The 15,362-nt window shown below is 40.8% G+C and overlaps 1 protein-coding gene across 6 annotated transcripts in view; it reads right to left on the bottom strand.

Moving 5' to 3' along the window:
* PHKA1 (phosphorylase kinase regulatory subunit alpha 1) overlaps positions 1-15,362 on the bottom strand; it is a 123,410-nt gene that overhangs the window by 96,280 nt on the left and 11,768 nt on the right. For all 6 annotated transcript variants that reach the window (XM_062183646.1, XM_062183642.1, XM_062183643.1 and 3 more), the window contains one exon: positions 13,305-13,473. In XM_062183646.1, coding sequence (XP_062039630.1) covers positions 13,305-13,473 — 169 coding nt within the window. The remainder of the gene's footprint in view (positions 1-13,304; positions 13,474-15,362) is intronic.

The following is a 15,362-nucleotide window of genomic DNA, read 5'->3' as shown; positions in this document are numbered from 1 at the left end:
GGCCTGGAAGAGGGCAACCGAGACAGAATCCGGCGCCCCGACCAGGACTAGAACCTGATGTGCCGGCGCCACAAGGCGGAGGATTAGCCTGTTGAGCCACGGCGCCGGCCAAAATTATGATTTTTAAGGAAGATTTAAAACCATATTTTTTAGTAAAATGATGGTTATTCTAAATGTAAGCTAAATAGCTACTGATTACACATAGTATTTTGATTGAATTTCATATTTAATTTTAAAAAATAAAGATTTATTTATTTTGCAAGCCAGAGTTACAGAGACAGAAAGTGAGAGAGATCTTCCATCCACTGGTTCATTCCCCAAAAGGCCACAATGGCTGGAGCTGGGACGATCCAAAGCCAGGAGTCTGGAGCTTCTTCCACGTCTCCCACGTGGGTGCAGGGGACCAGGAAATTCGGCCATCTTCCACTGCATTCCCAGGCCTTTAGCAGGGAGCTGGATTAGAAGTGGAGCAGGACACAAAGAGGCCCCCACACGGGATGCTGGCATTGTAGGGGGCGGCTTTACCTGTTATGCCACAATGCTGGCCCTGAATTTCACATTTAACTTTTACTACAACCATAAAAAGTGAGTATTTTTTTTAGCTATATATTTTCTCCACGAGGCATAGAGAGAGAAAATATTTACCTAAGCTCATGTAATCAATAAATAGTGGGACTGGACTCAATTGAATGCTAACTTCTGTGTCACTTCAGAGACTGAGTTCCTAAGCAAAATTCTATACTATTTCCTAGTATGCACAATATGATCCATTTTTGTTTATAAACTCTCTGCACACACACATACACACACACACACTTTGAAAAATCTATACCAGGAGGATGTTAACATCGTTATCTTTGGTGGTAAGATTCAAGGGAGCTTTATTTTCTTGTTGTTTGGACATGTTTGTAATTTTTCAATATTTGACAATGAACAGGCACTACTTTTTTAAATTAGAAAAGTTATACAGAAAAGTAAAATCATATTAAATAAAGTAGAAACCTGGAAGACACACTGCATTCAATTTTACATAAAATTATTAAATCCTGAGCACTAAGACTTTTTGTATGTATAAATTTACTACTCAATTAACATTTAAAACATCTCTTTCACAACAATAAAGTTTACTGTCTATGTAGACTACTTCATTCTAACCACAAAATCATTTCAGAATTGAAAAATCAAAAAGCTTATTTTTCCTTTACAGTCTATAAGCAAACAGGAGGAAGAAGAGAAGAACATAGTAGCTGGAGACACTAAACTTTAAAGCTTCTCATATTTTCCTGGAAAAAAGTATTTTGTTTAAACAAAAATTTGTAACCAAAACAGCTTGGTTTAAATGGAAATGATTACATCTGCCAGCTATGTACTTGAGCTACAGGCAGAAAAAGCCCAGAATCTCCAGTTTGCTGAGCAATTGGTACATCCACAGAAGCAAGATCTAGGGCAAAAGCTTCTTTTAAAAGGGTATGGGAGGGGCCGACACTGTGGCACAGTGGGTTAAAGCCCTGGCCTGAAGCGCCGACATCCCATATGGGCGCTGGTTCTAGTCCCAGAGGCTCCACTTCCCATCCAGCTCTCTGCTATGACCTGGGAAAGCAGCAGAAGATGGCCCAAGTCCTTGGGCCCCTGCACCCACGTGGGAGACCAGGAAGAAGCTCTTGGCTCCTGCAGCTCTGGCTGTTGCAGCCATCTGGGGAGTGAACCAGCAGATGGAAGACCTTTGTCTCTCTCTGCTTCTCTCTCTGTGTAACTCTGACTTTCAATTAAATAAAATAAATCTTTTAAAAAAATAAATAAAAGGGCTTGGGAATGGGGGCTGTTGCTGTGGGTTAGCAGGTAAAGCCACCACCTGCAAAGCCATACAGATGAAGCTCCTGGTTCCTGGCTTGGGCCTGGCTCAGCCCTGGCTACTGAGGCCTTCTAGGGTGTGAATTAGCCAATGGAAGATCTCTTTGTCTGTTTTCCTCCTCTCTCTCTGTAACTCTGACTTTCAAATAAATAATTCTTTAAATTAAATAAATAAATAAATAAAGAGCTTGGGAATGGAAAAGTCCACTGATGTTCTTAGAAGTGTGATATAAAGTGGTTGTCAAATGCTTCTTAATGTCAGCTTTCAAATGAACTCCACCATCAATGTCCTGGATGATATTCACTCCTGTTCAGAAACAATTCTTAGCACAAAAAACCTCCCATGTAAGTCAGCACTTAGTAATCCTCTTTGATAAAAAAAAATTCAAACTATAGCAAAGAGTATACAGAGAATCTTCCTCCTACCTGGAATTACATCATGCCAGCCCCTGCCAAATGTCTTCTCCCAAGTAAACCAGTCTTAACTAGTTTCTTTTGTATCCTTTCAGAGATATGTTATACATATATAAACATTACCCAAAGGGTAGTATACGATGGGGCTTCAAAAAGTTTGTGGACAAATGGAATTAAACAATAATGCACGTTTTCCATGAAGTTTTTGAAGCCCACTTACATTATATTCCACTTGCTTTTCTCATATATAACTTGCGAGATATTTTCAAACACATCTATCTGCTTCATTGTTTTAATGGCTACATAACATTCCACTGAATGTCCAGGCATGTAACCAGTAACCTATTGAAAGACATTTAGGTCTTATCTAACCATTCATCACTACAATCAATGCTGCAATGAGTATCTTTGTGTGTGTGTGTGTGTGTGTGTATATATATATATATATATATATATATATATATCTTTCTGCATAGGTGTTAGCATATCAGGGTAAATTCTTTTTCTTTTTTTTTGACAGGCAGAGTTAGACAGTGAGAGAGAGAGAGAGACAGAGAGAAAGGTCTTCTTTTTCTGTTGGTTCACCCCCTAAATCGCGCTGTGCTGATCCGAAGCCAGGAGCCAGGTGCTTCCTCCTGGTCTCCCATGGGGTGCAGGGCCCAAGCACTTGGGCCATCCTCCACTGCCTTCCCGGGCCACAGCAGAGAGCTGGACTGGAAGAGGAGCAACTGGGACAGAACCGGCACCCCAACCGGGACTAGAACCCGGGATGCCAGCGCCGCAGGCGGATGAATTAGCCAAGTGATCCGCAGCGCCGGCCAGGGTAAATTCTTAGAAGTGGAAATACTCGGTTAACACTTCATGCATATTATTCATGCAAATTATTTTCCCAATATTTTATTATGAATATTTTCAAACAAGAAAAATGAGTTTTATAAAGGACACCTGTATACATACCCACCAACTGGACTCTGCCATTAATGTTTTACTATACTTTGCTCCTCACATATCTATCCATCTAATTTTATGCATTTCGAAGTTGCAGATATTAGTACACTTCCCTCTGATATAATTCCACACTTTATATATCAACCAACACTAACTGGCTGTTTACATAAAAGCTTACAAACACAGGCTTCAATAAAAGATTCTGATCTCTGCCTTACTCTAGTTTAGTGGATAAGAAATAGAAATAGAATGTCCTTATAGTTTAATTTGCAGTCCTTTCATTATGAGTAAGGTTGTGATTCTTTTTATATATTTATAAGCCATCTGTATTTCTTTTCTTATGAACTGCTTGGTTATGCCCTTCATTTCTATGGAGTTGCTGCTTTTTTGTTATTGTCTATCGATATACATACATAAATATACATACACATCACTCATTACTAAACTTTCATTTTTCTTCTTTCTGTTATCGAAATTTTAATGAATATAAATGAAATTAGCCTTTGTCCATATGTATTCCAAATATTTTTTCTAGTTTGTTTGAATTTCAACTTTGATTATAGATTGAATAGCTCTTATCTGAAATGCTGGGGACCATGAGTGTTTAGGATTTTGGAACATGTGCACATACAAAGTGAAATATCTTGGGGATGGGACTCACTTTTAAACACAAAATTCACTTCTATTTTTTTTTGACAGGCAGAGTTATACAGAGAGAGTGAATAGTCTGAAGACAATTTTGCACATTTTATTTTTTTAAGAATTATTTTATTTATTTGAAAGACAGAGTTACAAAGAGAGGTAGAGCCAGAAAGGGAGGTCCTCCATTCCGCTGGCCCACTCCCCAAATGACTGCAATGGCTAGAGCTGAGCTGATCTGAAGCCAGGAGCCAGGAGCCTCCCCCAGGTCTCCCAAGCAGGTACAGGGGCCCAAGGACTTGGGCTATCCTCCACCGCCTTCCCAGGCCACAGCAGAGAGCTAGATTGGAAGAGGAGCAGCCAGGACTCAAATTGGCACCCACATGGGATGCCAGCGCTGAAGGCTGGGGCCTTAACTTACTGTGCCACAGTGCCGGCCCCAATTTTACACATTTTATTAGTCCACCTGCCTTTAGACTGCAAGCCACCATATGAGGTCAGGTGTGGAATTTTCCACTTGTGGGATCATGTTTGTGCTCAAAAAGTTTCAGATTTTGGAGCATTCTGGATTTCAGATATTCAGATTAGGAATGTTCAATCTGTAGTATATTTTTCTTTGCAGAAACTTTTATGAAAAAAATTTATCCCATGAATTTTTCTGTACTTTTATTATTTCATTTTTTGCATCCATATCATTGTTCTTTTTTTATTTAATAAATGTGAATTTACAAAGTGCAACTTTTGTATTGTTGTGGCTTCCCCCCCAACCTCCCTCCCTCCTGCGGCCCTCCCCTCTCCCACTTCCTCTCCCATCCCGCCCTTCATTGAGTTTCATTTTCAATTACCTTCATATACAGAAGATCAACTTAGTATATACTAAGCAAGGATTTCAACAGGCTGCACTCACATAACTGCACCAGGTATAGGGTATTGTTCGACTAGTAGTGTTGTCTTTAAGTTTCATAGTAAACCACATTAAGGACAGAGATCCTACGTCGGGAGCATGTACCCAGTGACTCCCGTTGTTGATTTAACAATTGGCACTCTTATTTGTGACGTCAGCAATCACCCAAGGCTCTTTCCATGAGCTGTCTAGGCTATGGAAGCCCCTTGAGTTCACCAACTCTGAACTTGTTTAGTCAAGGCCATATCACAGTGGAGGTTCCTTCCTCCCTTCGGAGAAAGGCGCCTCCCTCCTTGATGGCCTGTTCCTTCTGCTGGGGTCTTGTTCACCAGGATCTTTCATTTAAGTTGTTTTTGCCACCGCGTCATGGCTTTCCATGCCTGTGAGACTACCTTTTTGATCGGTTATGTACTTATACTTATCACTTTACCAAGTGCGCTGGCATTGGTGCATGCCTCCTTGATAAGAATGAGTTGAAATCCCCTGGCACATTTCTAGTTCCACCGTCGGAGGTAAGTCCGAGTGAGCATGTGCCGACCTATATATCTCCTCCCTCTCTTATTCCCACTCCTATATTTAACAGAGATCACTTTTCTGTTAATTTTAAATGCCTAAGAATGATTGTGCATTGATTACAGAGTTCAACCAGTGGTATTAAGTAGAACAAACAGAGCAACAACAACAACAACAAAAAATACTAAAAGGAATAAAATAGTAAGTTGTTCCTCAACAGTCTAGACAAGGGCTGATCATATCATTGTCCCTCATAGTGTCCATTTCACTTCAATGGGTTTCATTTTAGATGCTCGTCTAGTTGCCATCGATCAGGGAGAACATATGCATATCATTGTTCTATAACAGACATGTTAAATCACAGAACTGTTTACCTTTGGAACTAAACAAGAATATATGATCAGTGTCATCAGACTGTAAACTCCTCCTGATCTATGGCTGTTTCAAAATAGCTACTATTGCATAAGGTAGTAGTAGCAGCAAATGATCTTTGTTTGCAGGAGTAATAATCTTAATTTCTTAGGCAGAAGAGGGAAAAGAGCTAGTAACACAGGCGTCAGCTTCATAGCTTCATCTTTTCATTTTTGTGTGCCAACATTATGAGCAGAGCCCAAGAGAAGAGAGGAGTATAAATGTTATTGTTTGTCTTGTATGGTCTATCATAGCTAACTAATTACTTAATGCCACACATTTTTACCATATGTCTCTTTGCTAATGATATTCTCTGTTTACATTGTCTTCCCCCTTCTCATCTTGACATTCTACTGTTCTTTCAAGGCCCAAATTAAATTCTATCTCCTCTGTGATGCTTTCACTGTTCCTCCTCTCCTGTGCTTCACAGAATTTTATTCTTCATATCACAGATAAATGTGTACCTGAATTTTAAGGAAAGAATAATATGATATTTATATTTGCTTCTTCTAAAAGTATCTCACATGGCCCCTAAAAGTATCTAACAGTATTGTGAATGGTATTAAGCAATACTTAACAACAGACATTCAAGTATTTATTCATGATAGAAAACAACTTTGTTAACCACAGGAAAGGGACCAGTCTCTTGCAAGATCGTTAAGTGCAGGACCTGTGGATCTTGTTCCTTCTGGAGAGCCAAGACACTGCTTATGCAGAGATGAGTACACATGAACTAAAGTAGGGCTGAGTTAGGTTAAAGGTGACAGTGCTATATATAAAACATCTTAAAATGGCCGGCGCTGCGGCTCACTAGGCTAATCCTCTGCCTTGCGGCGCCGGTACCCCGGGTTCTAGTCCCGGTCAGGGCACCGGATTCTGTCCCGGTTGCCCCTCTTCCAGGCCAGCTCTCTGCTGTGGCCCGGGAGTGCAGTGGAGGATGGCCCAAGTGCTTGGGCCCTGCACCTGCATGGGAGACCAGGAGGAAGCGCCTGGCTCCTGGCTTCGGATCAGTGCAGCCCGCCGGCCACAGCAGCCATTTGGGGGGTGAACGAACGAAAGGAAGACCTTTCTCTCTGTCTCTCTCTCTCACTATCTAAGTCTGCCTGTCAAAAAAAAAAAACAAAAACAAAAACAAAAACCAAAAAGCAAAAAACAAAAACAAAAAAAAACTTAAAATGTTCAGGACTCCAGGAATGGAGCTGATTCATTGGTCTGCTCCATTAGATTGCCTTGCATACACTTGTTTTAACATTAAGCCTCCTTCTCCCTCAAACTAAAAAAACAACTTTGTGGAGATATACTACACATACCTTAAAATTCATCCATAGAGAGTATATAATTCAATGCTTTTTAGTATATGCAGACTGTGCAACCATCATTACAATTTTAGAATGTTTTCATTAACTCAAAAAAGAAACCCTGAACACATTAGCAGTCACACCCCATTTCCCTTCAATACTAACCCCTGAGCCTGAGTAATAACTCATCTATTTCCTGTCTCTACAGATTTGCCTTATTAGACATTGATATATAAGGAAATCAGACAATATGCAGTCTTTTATGTCAGGGTTCTTTCACTTAGCATAAGGTTTTCAAGATTCAGCTGTGTTGTAGTGTGTATCAGTACTTCATTTTTTAATTGACAAAAATATTCCGTTGTGTGGACATATCAAAATTAACTTATCCAATCTGCAATTGATAAACATTTGAATTGTTTCTGCTCTTTGGATATCATAAACAATGCTGTCATGAGCATTCATTTAAAAGCTTTTGAGTAAACCTATGTGTTCATTTCTCTTGGAAATATATGAAAAGCCTTCAAAGAGCTCATGGAAATGCACATTATGGGAAAACCATGCACCAATTTCAAGTTTTTTCACATTAAGATAATCTTATCTTTTAATTCCATGTCCATGAACTTTTTTATTTTTATTTTATTTTATTTTATTTTTTTATTTTTGACAGGCAGAGTGGACAGTGAGAGAGAGAGACAGAGAGAAAGGTCTTCCTTTTGCCGTTGGTTCACCCTCCAATGGCCACCGCGGCTGGCGTACCGTGCTGATCCGATGGCAGGAGCCAGGTGCCTATCCTGGTCTCCCATGGGGTGCAGGGCCCAAGCACTTGAGCCATCCTCCACTGCACTCCCTGGCCACAGCAGAGAGCTGGCCTGGAAGAGGGGCAGCTGGGACAGAACCGGCGCCCCGAGCGGGACTAGAGCCCGGTGTGCCGGCGCCGCAAGGCGGAGGATTAGCCTAGTGAGCCGCGGCGCCGGCCCATGAACTTTTTTAGTATCTTCATGTATGGACTTCCAGCCTCCAGAACAATGAGAAAACACATTTCTGTTATTTAAGCCATCCATCGTGTGGTAATTCTGTCCTGGGAGACCAATATATTGTATTATAGGTTTTCCTCTTACATTTAGGTCTATGATTTATTCTGAGTTAATTTTTAATCTATGGTAGAAAGAAGAAGTCCAATTTCATTCTTTTACATATGGCTATCCAGTTGTTCTAACACCAGTCGTTGAAGAGACTGATCTTTCCACATTGAATTATCTTGACGCCCTTGTCACAAATCAATTGAACATAATATGATGGTTTATTTCTGGACTATCAGTTCTATTCCATTAATCTACACATCTATTCTCATCCTAGTACCATACTATTTTGGTTACTGTAGCTTTGTAGTAAATGTGAGTCCTCCAGCTCAAGATTGCTTTGGCTATTCTGGGTCCCTCATATATTCATATGAATTTTAGGATCAGTTTGTCAATTTCTGCAAGGAAACATGCTGAGATTTTTGAATTATGTATTATGGCCTACCATATTGTCTATCCTGTCCAAGTATACTTTAGGAGAATATGTATTCGAGAGTTCTTGGACTAATGTTCTACAGATGTGTGTTAAGTCTAGTCAAAGTTTTCAATTTCCTATTGATCTTCTACCTAGTTCTTTTTTTTCCCAAATATTTATTTGCTTATTTGAAGGGCACAGTTACAGAGAGAATGAGAGAGTAAGAGCAAGAGCCAGAGCCAGAGAGAGGCTGATTGATTCCATCTGCTGGTTTACTTCCCTAGTGGCCACAACAGCCAGGGCTAAGCCATCCCAAAGTCAGAAGCCAGAAGCTCCACTGGGGTCTCTCATGGGGGTGACAGGGGCCCAAGCACCTGGGCTACCTTCTCCTGCTTCATTAGAAGCAGCCATTCATTAGGAGGGAGCTGGATGGGAAGTGGAACAGCCAGGACATGAACCAGGGCCCATATAAGGATATAAGGCATGGGCCATATGAGACTTTACCTGCTATGCCACAATACTGATCCCTCACCTAGTTGTTGTATGAATTATTTTTATTTATTTGACAGAGAGAGAGAGAGAGAGAGAGAGAACGAACTCCCATCCACTGGTTCACTTTCCAAATATCTACATAGCTGAGGTTGGACTGGGGTCAGAGGCAGGAGATGGGAACTCAATCCAGGTCTCCTACATGGATGGCAGGGATCCAACTACTTGAGCTACCACTTGCTGCCTCCCAGAGCGCTCATATGCAGGAAGGTGGGATTGGGAGCAGAACTGGAGTCAAACCCATGCACTCTGATATGGTATATGGGCATTTTAACTACTAGGTCCAAAGCCCTCCCCTGTAACAACTGTTTTGAAGACTCTATCTCCCTAAGGTCAACATATAGGTCCTTTCAAAGGCAGTTTCTATTATCTGCTTTTTTTCTTGTGTATGATCCTTACTTTTCTTTCTCTCTGCATGCCTCATAACGTTTTGGTAAAAACTAGATATTTTAGGTATATGTTACAAGAACTCTAGATACCAATATCATTTTCTCTTGGCTTGATCACTTATTTAGTGACTTGGCTGGACTATTTCTGTGAAGTCTATTTTCCCTACAGTATGTAGCCTCTTATGTTCTGAAGGTGCAGCCTTGAGGAGGTACACCATTACCCTGGAAGGGCAATGTTTTAGCGGGTCCTCATCAACTACCTCCTTTCCTTGATCTGTTAAGTTCCTGCCAGTGTTTGTATCATACTCAGTTGTTTGCCTCCACTAATTCCCAATGTATCGCTCTACTGGTTTGTACAATACCCTAAGGCATAAATTGCTCCTTAATCTCATCCAATCAAATTCAGGCTCCTTTTCACATGATCTTTGGGACAACACTTTGAGACTTGTTCAAACACTAGGAGGATTCTTTTTACTGTCTCTTTCTTTGGTTTTCTTTATTAAAATGCCTAGCTAGTTTTTGGTTTAGATTCTTGCTCTTATTGAACCACTGGCCTCCTATTAATTGCTTAGAAACAAAATCTCTTTTTTTCCCTTCTTCTTACTTTTTTTTTTTGCTTATTTCTTAAAATCTCCTTTGTTTTCTGAAAGTTTTCCTTAGGCTCAAAATACCCCACATTCTATTCTAAATGAAGTCAATTATCTTGGGAAGAATTATGGAGATTTTTATCCTTACAGCCTACCTCTCTGAAGGAAAATTTCTGTGCCAGTGCTCCAGAGCTGGTGGCAAGAATAGTGGAGAGGCCTGCGCTGCGGCTCAACAGGCTAATCCTCTGCCTGCGGCGCCGGCACACCGGGTTCTAAGTCCCGGTCAGGGCACCGGATTCTGTCCCGGTTGCCCCTCTTCCAGGCCAGCTCTCTGCTGTGGCCAGGGAGTGCAGTGGAGGATGGCCCAAGTGCTTGGGCCCTGCACCCCATGGGAGACCAGGAGAAGCACCTGGCTCCTGGCTTTGGATCAGTGTGGTGCGCCGGCTGCAGTGTGCTGGCCGCAGCGGCCATTGGAGGGTGAACCAACGGCAAAGGAAGACCTTTCTCCCTGTCTCTCTCTCTCTCTCACTGTCCACTCTGCCTGTCAAAACAACAACAACAACAAAAGAGCAGTGGAGAAACATTCCTACTTTACAAACTGACAACTCAGCAATGGTGGTAGCCTCTGATCTCAGTTTGCCTCTCCCAGTGCAAAACCTCCACCCTATGAGATAGGAGGGTCAAAGACAATCAGGGCTGAATACTGTTATCTTGTCCTGCCTGGGATAAAGCTGGGGTGGGGAGGAATGGAGCTCCAGAACTGATCTTGTCTGGACTAGGGCTTCTGCAACATGGATCTGGAGAGGATGAAAAATGATGGCAGCCTACCTCTCTTGGTATCTGGGAGGAGAGGAAGAATTATGCCCCTAGGCTATAATCACCTAGAATAGCATTTCTGTTATGTGTGATGGCATAGGGGAGGGTGTAGGTTGAGACCCAAATGCCACCCTCTCTCACTGCTCATACCTAGAGTTGGTAAATATCCTCAAATAAGTATTACTCCACCTGCTGTGTGTCCTTTGGATAATTTCCAAATGACTTAGTGGTTGGTTTTCTGAAAATCATTTTTAGCACTTATGGTTGTTTTGTTGGAGGAGGGTCCAGGGAGCTCCTCTTGTCACCATTCTGTAAGTTGCAGGCAGCTATTGTGTAAGACTCTTTTAAAAAGGTCTTTAAGTATTCAAAAATGTGGAAAACAGTGCTAAATTCTCGAACGAATGATTCAGTCTTTTATACGCCTGTTTGGTATATTTCTGCATCCATAATGGGCTAAAAAAAAAGGGAAAACTGGGGATCGGCACTGTGGCAGATTAAGCTGCGGCCTGCAATATCGGCATCCCATATGGGTGCCCATTCAAGTCCTGGCTGCTCCACCTCGGATCAGGCTCCCTGCAACTGCACATGGGAAAACAGCAGAAAATGACCAAAGTGCTTGGGCCCCTGCACTCATGTGCAAAACCCGGAAAAAGCTCCTGGCTCCTGGTTTCAGTCTGGCCCAGCTCCATCCATTGTGGCAATTTAGAGGGTGAACGAGCAGATAGATGGAAGATCTCTGTCTCTCTGTGTAACTCTGCCTCTCAAATAAAACAAATTATTTTATTTTTTAAAGATTTATTTATTTGAGAGGTAGAGTTACAGAGAGTCAGAGTCAGAGAAAGAGAGGTCCATCTGCTAGTTCACTCCCCAAGTGGTCAATCTGGAGGGCTGGAGATGGGCCAGTCTGGAGCCAGGAGCTTATTCTGGTCTCCCGCGTGGGTGCAGGGGCCCAAGGACTTGGACCATCTTCTACTGCTTTCCCAGGCCATAGCACAGAGCTGGATCTGAGGTGGAGCAGCAGGTACTTGAACTGGCGCCCATATGGGATGCCAGCACTCCAGGCAGCAGGTAGCACCTTTCTTAAATTATTTTCAAAAAGCAAAAACCACAAGGGATATTTAGATACTGTTTGGTTTTAAAATAATAATAGAGGGGGGCTGGTGCTGTGGTGCGGCCGGTTAAGCCATGGCTTGTAGTACCAAGCATTCTGTATGGGCACCAGTTAGATACCCGGCTGCTCCACTTCCCATCCAGCTCCCTGCTAATGCACCTGGGAAAGCAGCGGAGGATGGCCCAAGTCCTTGAGCCCCTGCACCCATGTGGGAGATCCAGAAGAAGGGCCTGGCTCCTTGCTTCGAATTGGCCTAGCTCTGGCTGCTGCAGCCATTTGGGGAGTGAACCAGCAGATGGAAAATTGATCTCTCTCTCCCTCTTTCTCTGCAACTCCGCCTTTCAAATAAATAAATAATTAAAAAAAATAATATTAGAAACAAAGTGATAGATGCCACTTTTTAAATAAACAAAATCTAAAAATAGATTTATCTGGAGAGAAATTTTCCAGGTAAAATAGGGAATATATGGGTAGGCAGTTCATAATTTTAAGAAAAGATTATTCAGCCTCTGGGCTGTGTGCTTCTAAGGGCAAAAGAGCAAGGGCTTATCACCAAATATTTATTTATTTAAGAATACGAGAAAAATAATATTCTGTGGGAATTCCCAGCCTGGATGCCCTTAGTATCAGATAGCTCTATAATCAGAAAGGAAGATTTATAACTATACATTCTTAAAAGAAGGATATGCAGAAAAATCACCCGATATGTCACAGTTCTGTGATACTCTAAAATCACATTTATTGTTCCCACCCCAATTAAGGAGAAATAACAGAAATTATGCTGTGTCTTACATTTTCCTTTTTGCAGGTAAAGTATCTACAGCTAATTAACAAAACCACATGAGAAATGTATAATATTCAACAATAAAAAAGCAAACATTTTGATTCTGACACCTAAGTTAATTCCCTTACTATAATTTAAATATAGAGATATATAGAGGCCTTATTTATAATATATTCATAAAGATTAGTATAAAGCAGGTAATTCAATTTATATTTTTACTAACTGCAGGCTTGTCAGCATAAAGAGTGAAAATAAATAACAAACCCTAGTGCTTCTTTCCCCTACAGAATCTGAGGATTAATAAACAATAAAAATATCTATCTAAAGGAAGATTCACACCAGACTTCCTGGATTGCAATTTAAGAGAATATTATTTAGTATCCCAGACTTGTTTCTCAGTGTTAACAGAATATTAAGCAGACTTCAAAGAGCTGTTTTTCTGTATAAGCCTTGCAAGATGTTATGTTTCCAATGTGCCTCTTTCAGCAACATAAACAGCTATGCTGTTTTCTGGCCAATATCTTAGGAGAAGCCATGTGAGCCAGAGCAAATACTCCACACTCAGGCGCTCCGGGTACTTCTCTCCATGTACTTACCAGAGGCAGTCATTTGTGCTAAGAAGAGCAAGTATACAGAAGTAGCATCCAACTGCAGGTGTCCCCATTGGTCATCACCCACTACAGTGGCACAGGTTTTGGTGTTGTACTTGGCATGGAGACTATCCTTAGTACTCTGACTATACTTGAAGGATTCTACTTTATCCACCTGAAAGAAAAGACAGTTAAAAGAAGGATATACAGAAAAATCAAGCCACACTTCTACTTCTGTAGTACTCTAATGTATATTATTGCATTATATCTTCAGGCAATTGTGAATATTTAAAATGTATTGGTACCACTTTTGCCCTGTTGTTTTTCAATCTATTTCATTAGAAAATAATGCCAAATAATCAAAACCAGCTATTTCCTAAATTGCCTGTCTTGCATACCTCAGATGGTTGCTTCACCACACCCTGAGATTCAGGGTGCTACAGCTTAGTAAGAGATAACTGAGTGTAAAAAGGTTCAGAGGAAAGTTATGACAGAAAGGCTGAAACCAGAGGTCAGAAGGGAAACACCAGCTAAGGACAACTGAAAGACTGATTCCCTGAAACTCAGATTTGATTATATGATAAATGAGATTATTGTTTCTTAAATCTGGTTTATGAAATTAATGCCTTTAAACCTGGTATGGTAGAAAATGCAAATATCTAAAATACAAAAATAAAGTGGCAATGGCAGGGAAAAAAAAGAAAGGATAGATGTGAGACAACCTAGCAGAGAGAGCACTGATAAAGTTCAGAAGACCAAAGTTGATGTCTTTCTCCTTCAGACTTATTGTGTGTCACTGGGCAGTCACTTTAATCATCTGGGCCTCAATTTCTTCTTCTAATAAAACATAATCTTGATCTCTAGAAAATCGTATCAGATTCAATGTGTGTTAAGATTTCCTAGGACAGGGAGTGAATGTTTGGCATAGCTGTTAAGTGACCACTTGGGACACCTGCATTTCATAACAGAGTGCCTGGTTGGAGTCCTGGCTGTTCTGCTTCCTGCTAATCTGCACCCTGGGAGGCAGCAGGTGATGGCTCAAGTACATGGGTTCCTGCTAGCCACACAGGAGATCTGGATGGATTTGTGGGCTCCTGGCTTTGGCCTGGTGCAGCCCTGGCCTACAATAGTAGGCATTTGGAAAGTGAACCAGCAGATGGGAAGATCTCTCTCTCATTGTCTCTGTCTCTGTGTTTCGAATGTGAAAAAAAATCTCCTAGGATAAAACAATTTTTAAATAAAACACTTTGTATAAAAAGATATCACAAATAAACTTAAAGATAAAGGGTAGACTGCTATTTACAAGGTATGTGACAAAGGAATCATAACTGAAATGTACACAAATTTTCAAATAGGCAAAAATAAGATGGATCCACAAAGAAAAATAAGCAAAGAACTTAGCAGCAATTTGCCAATCAGAAAATGCAAATTTTCAATCTACATATGAGAAGATGCTCAAGTTCACTCAAGGTCAGGAAAATACAAATCACTAAAAAAGATATAAGTCCAAGGTCACTTCTCACCAATTCTAAAATCTAAAACACTTTGAAAAAGTTTTTTCCTCTATGTTTTGCACCAAAATTCATTTGGTGGCAACAAATTTACATAGGCATTTTTATAGCCTTTGTATATTCCACTTAGTGTGAAATTACATGTTTCCCTACAGAGATATTAATGTTCTTGATTATGAAGTGCTGTCCTGGACCCATTGAGGGCATAAGATAATGTACAGTATTTGCACTGTATAAGGGAACCTCAAGAATTCATGGAAGAAGGAATTAAAAGGCAAGTTCATTTGGTGCAAAAATATTTTGAAATCCACGTATAGTTTTTTCATATTACACATCTTCCATAAACTTTTGCAAGACTATTTGTATACACAGATTTCAAAAATGTAATGCACCAAAATAAACTTATCAGTGAAGTCCACTTTCCACGAAGTTTTTAAAGAACCCCAATACTTCCTTTTTTAAATCTGAGAAATTCTTAATTTGAAAGTTGATCTGGGCTGGCGCCGTGGCTTAACAGGCTAATCCTCCGCCTTGCGGCGCCGGCACACCGGGT

The sequence above is a fragment of the Lepus europaeus genome, chromosome X, assembly GCF_033115175.1.
Source record: "Lepus europaeus isolate LE1 chromosome X, mLepTim1.pri, whole genome shotgun sequence".
Lineage (NCBI taxonomy): Eukaryota > Metazoa > Chordata > Mammalia > Lagomorpha > Leporidae > Lepus > Lepus europaeus.
This window is presented reverse-complemented; position numbering and strand designations above follow the sequence as displayed.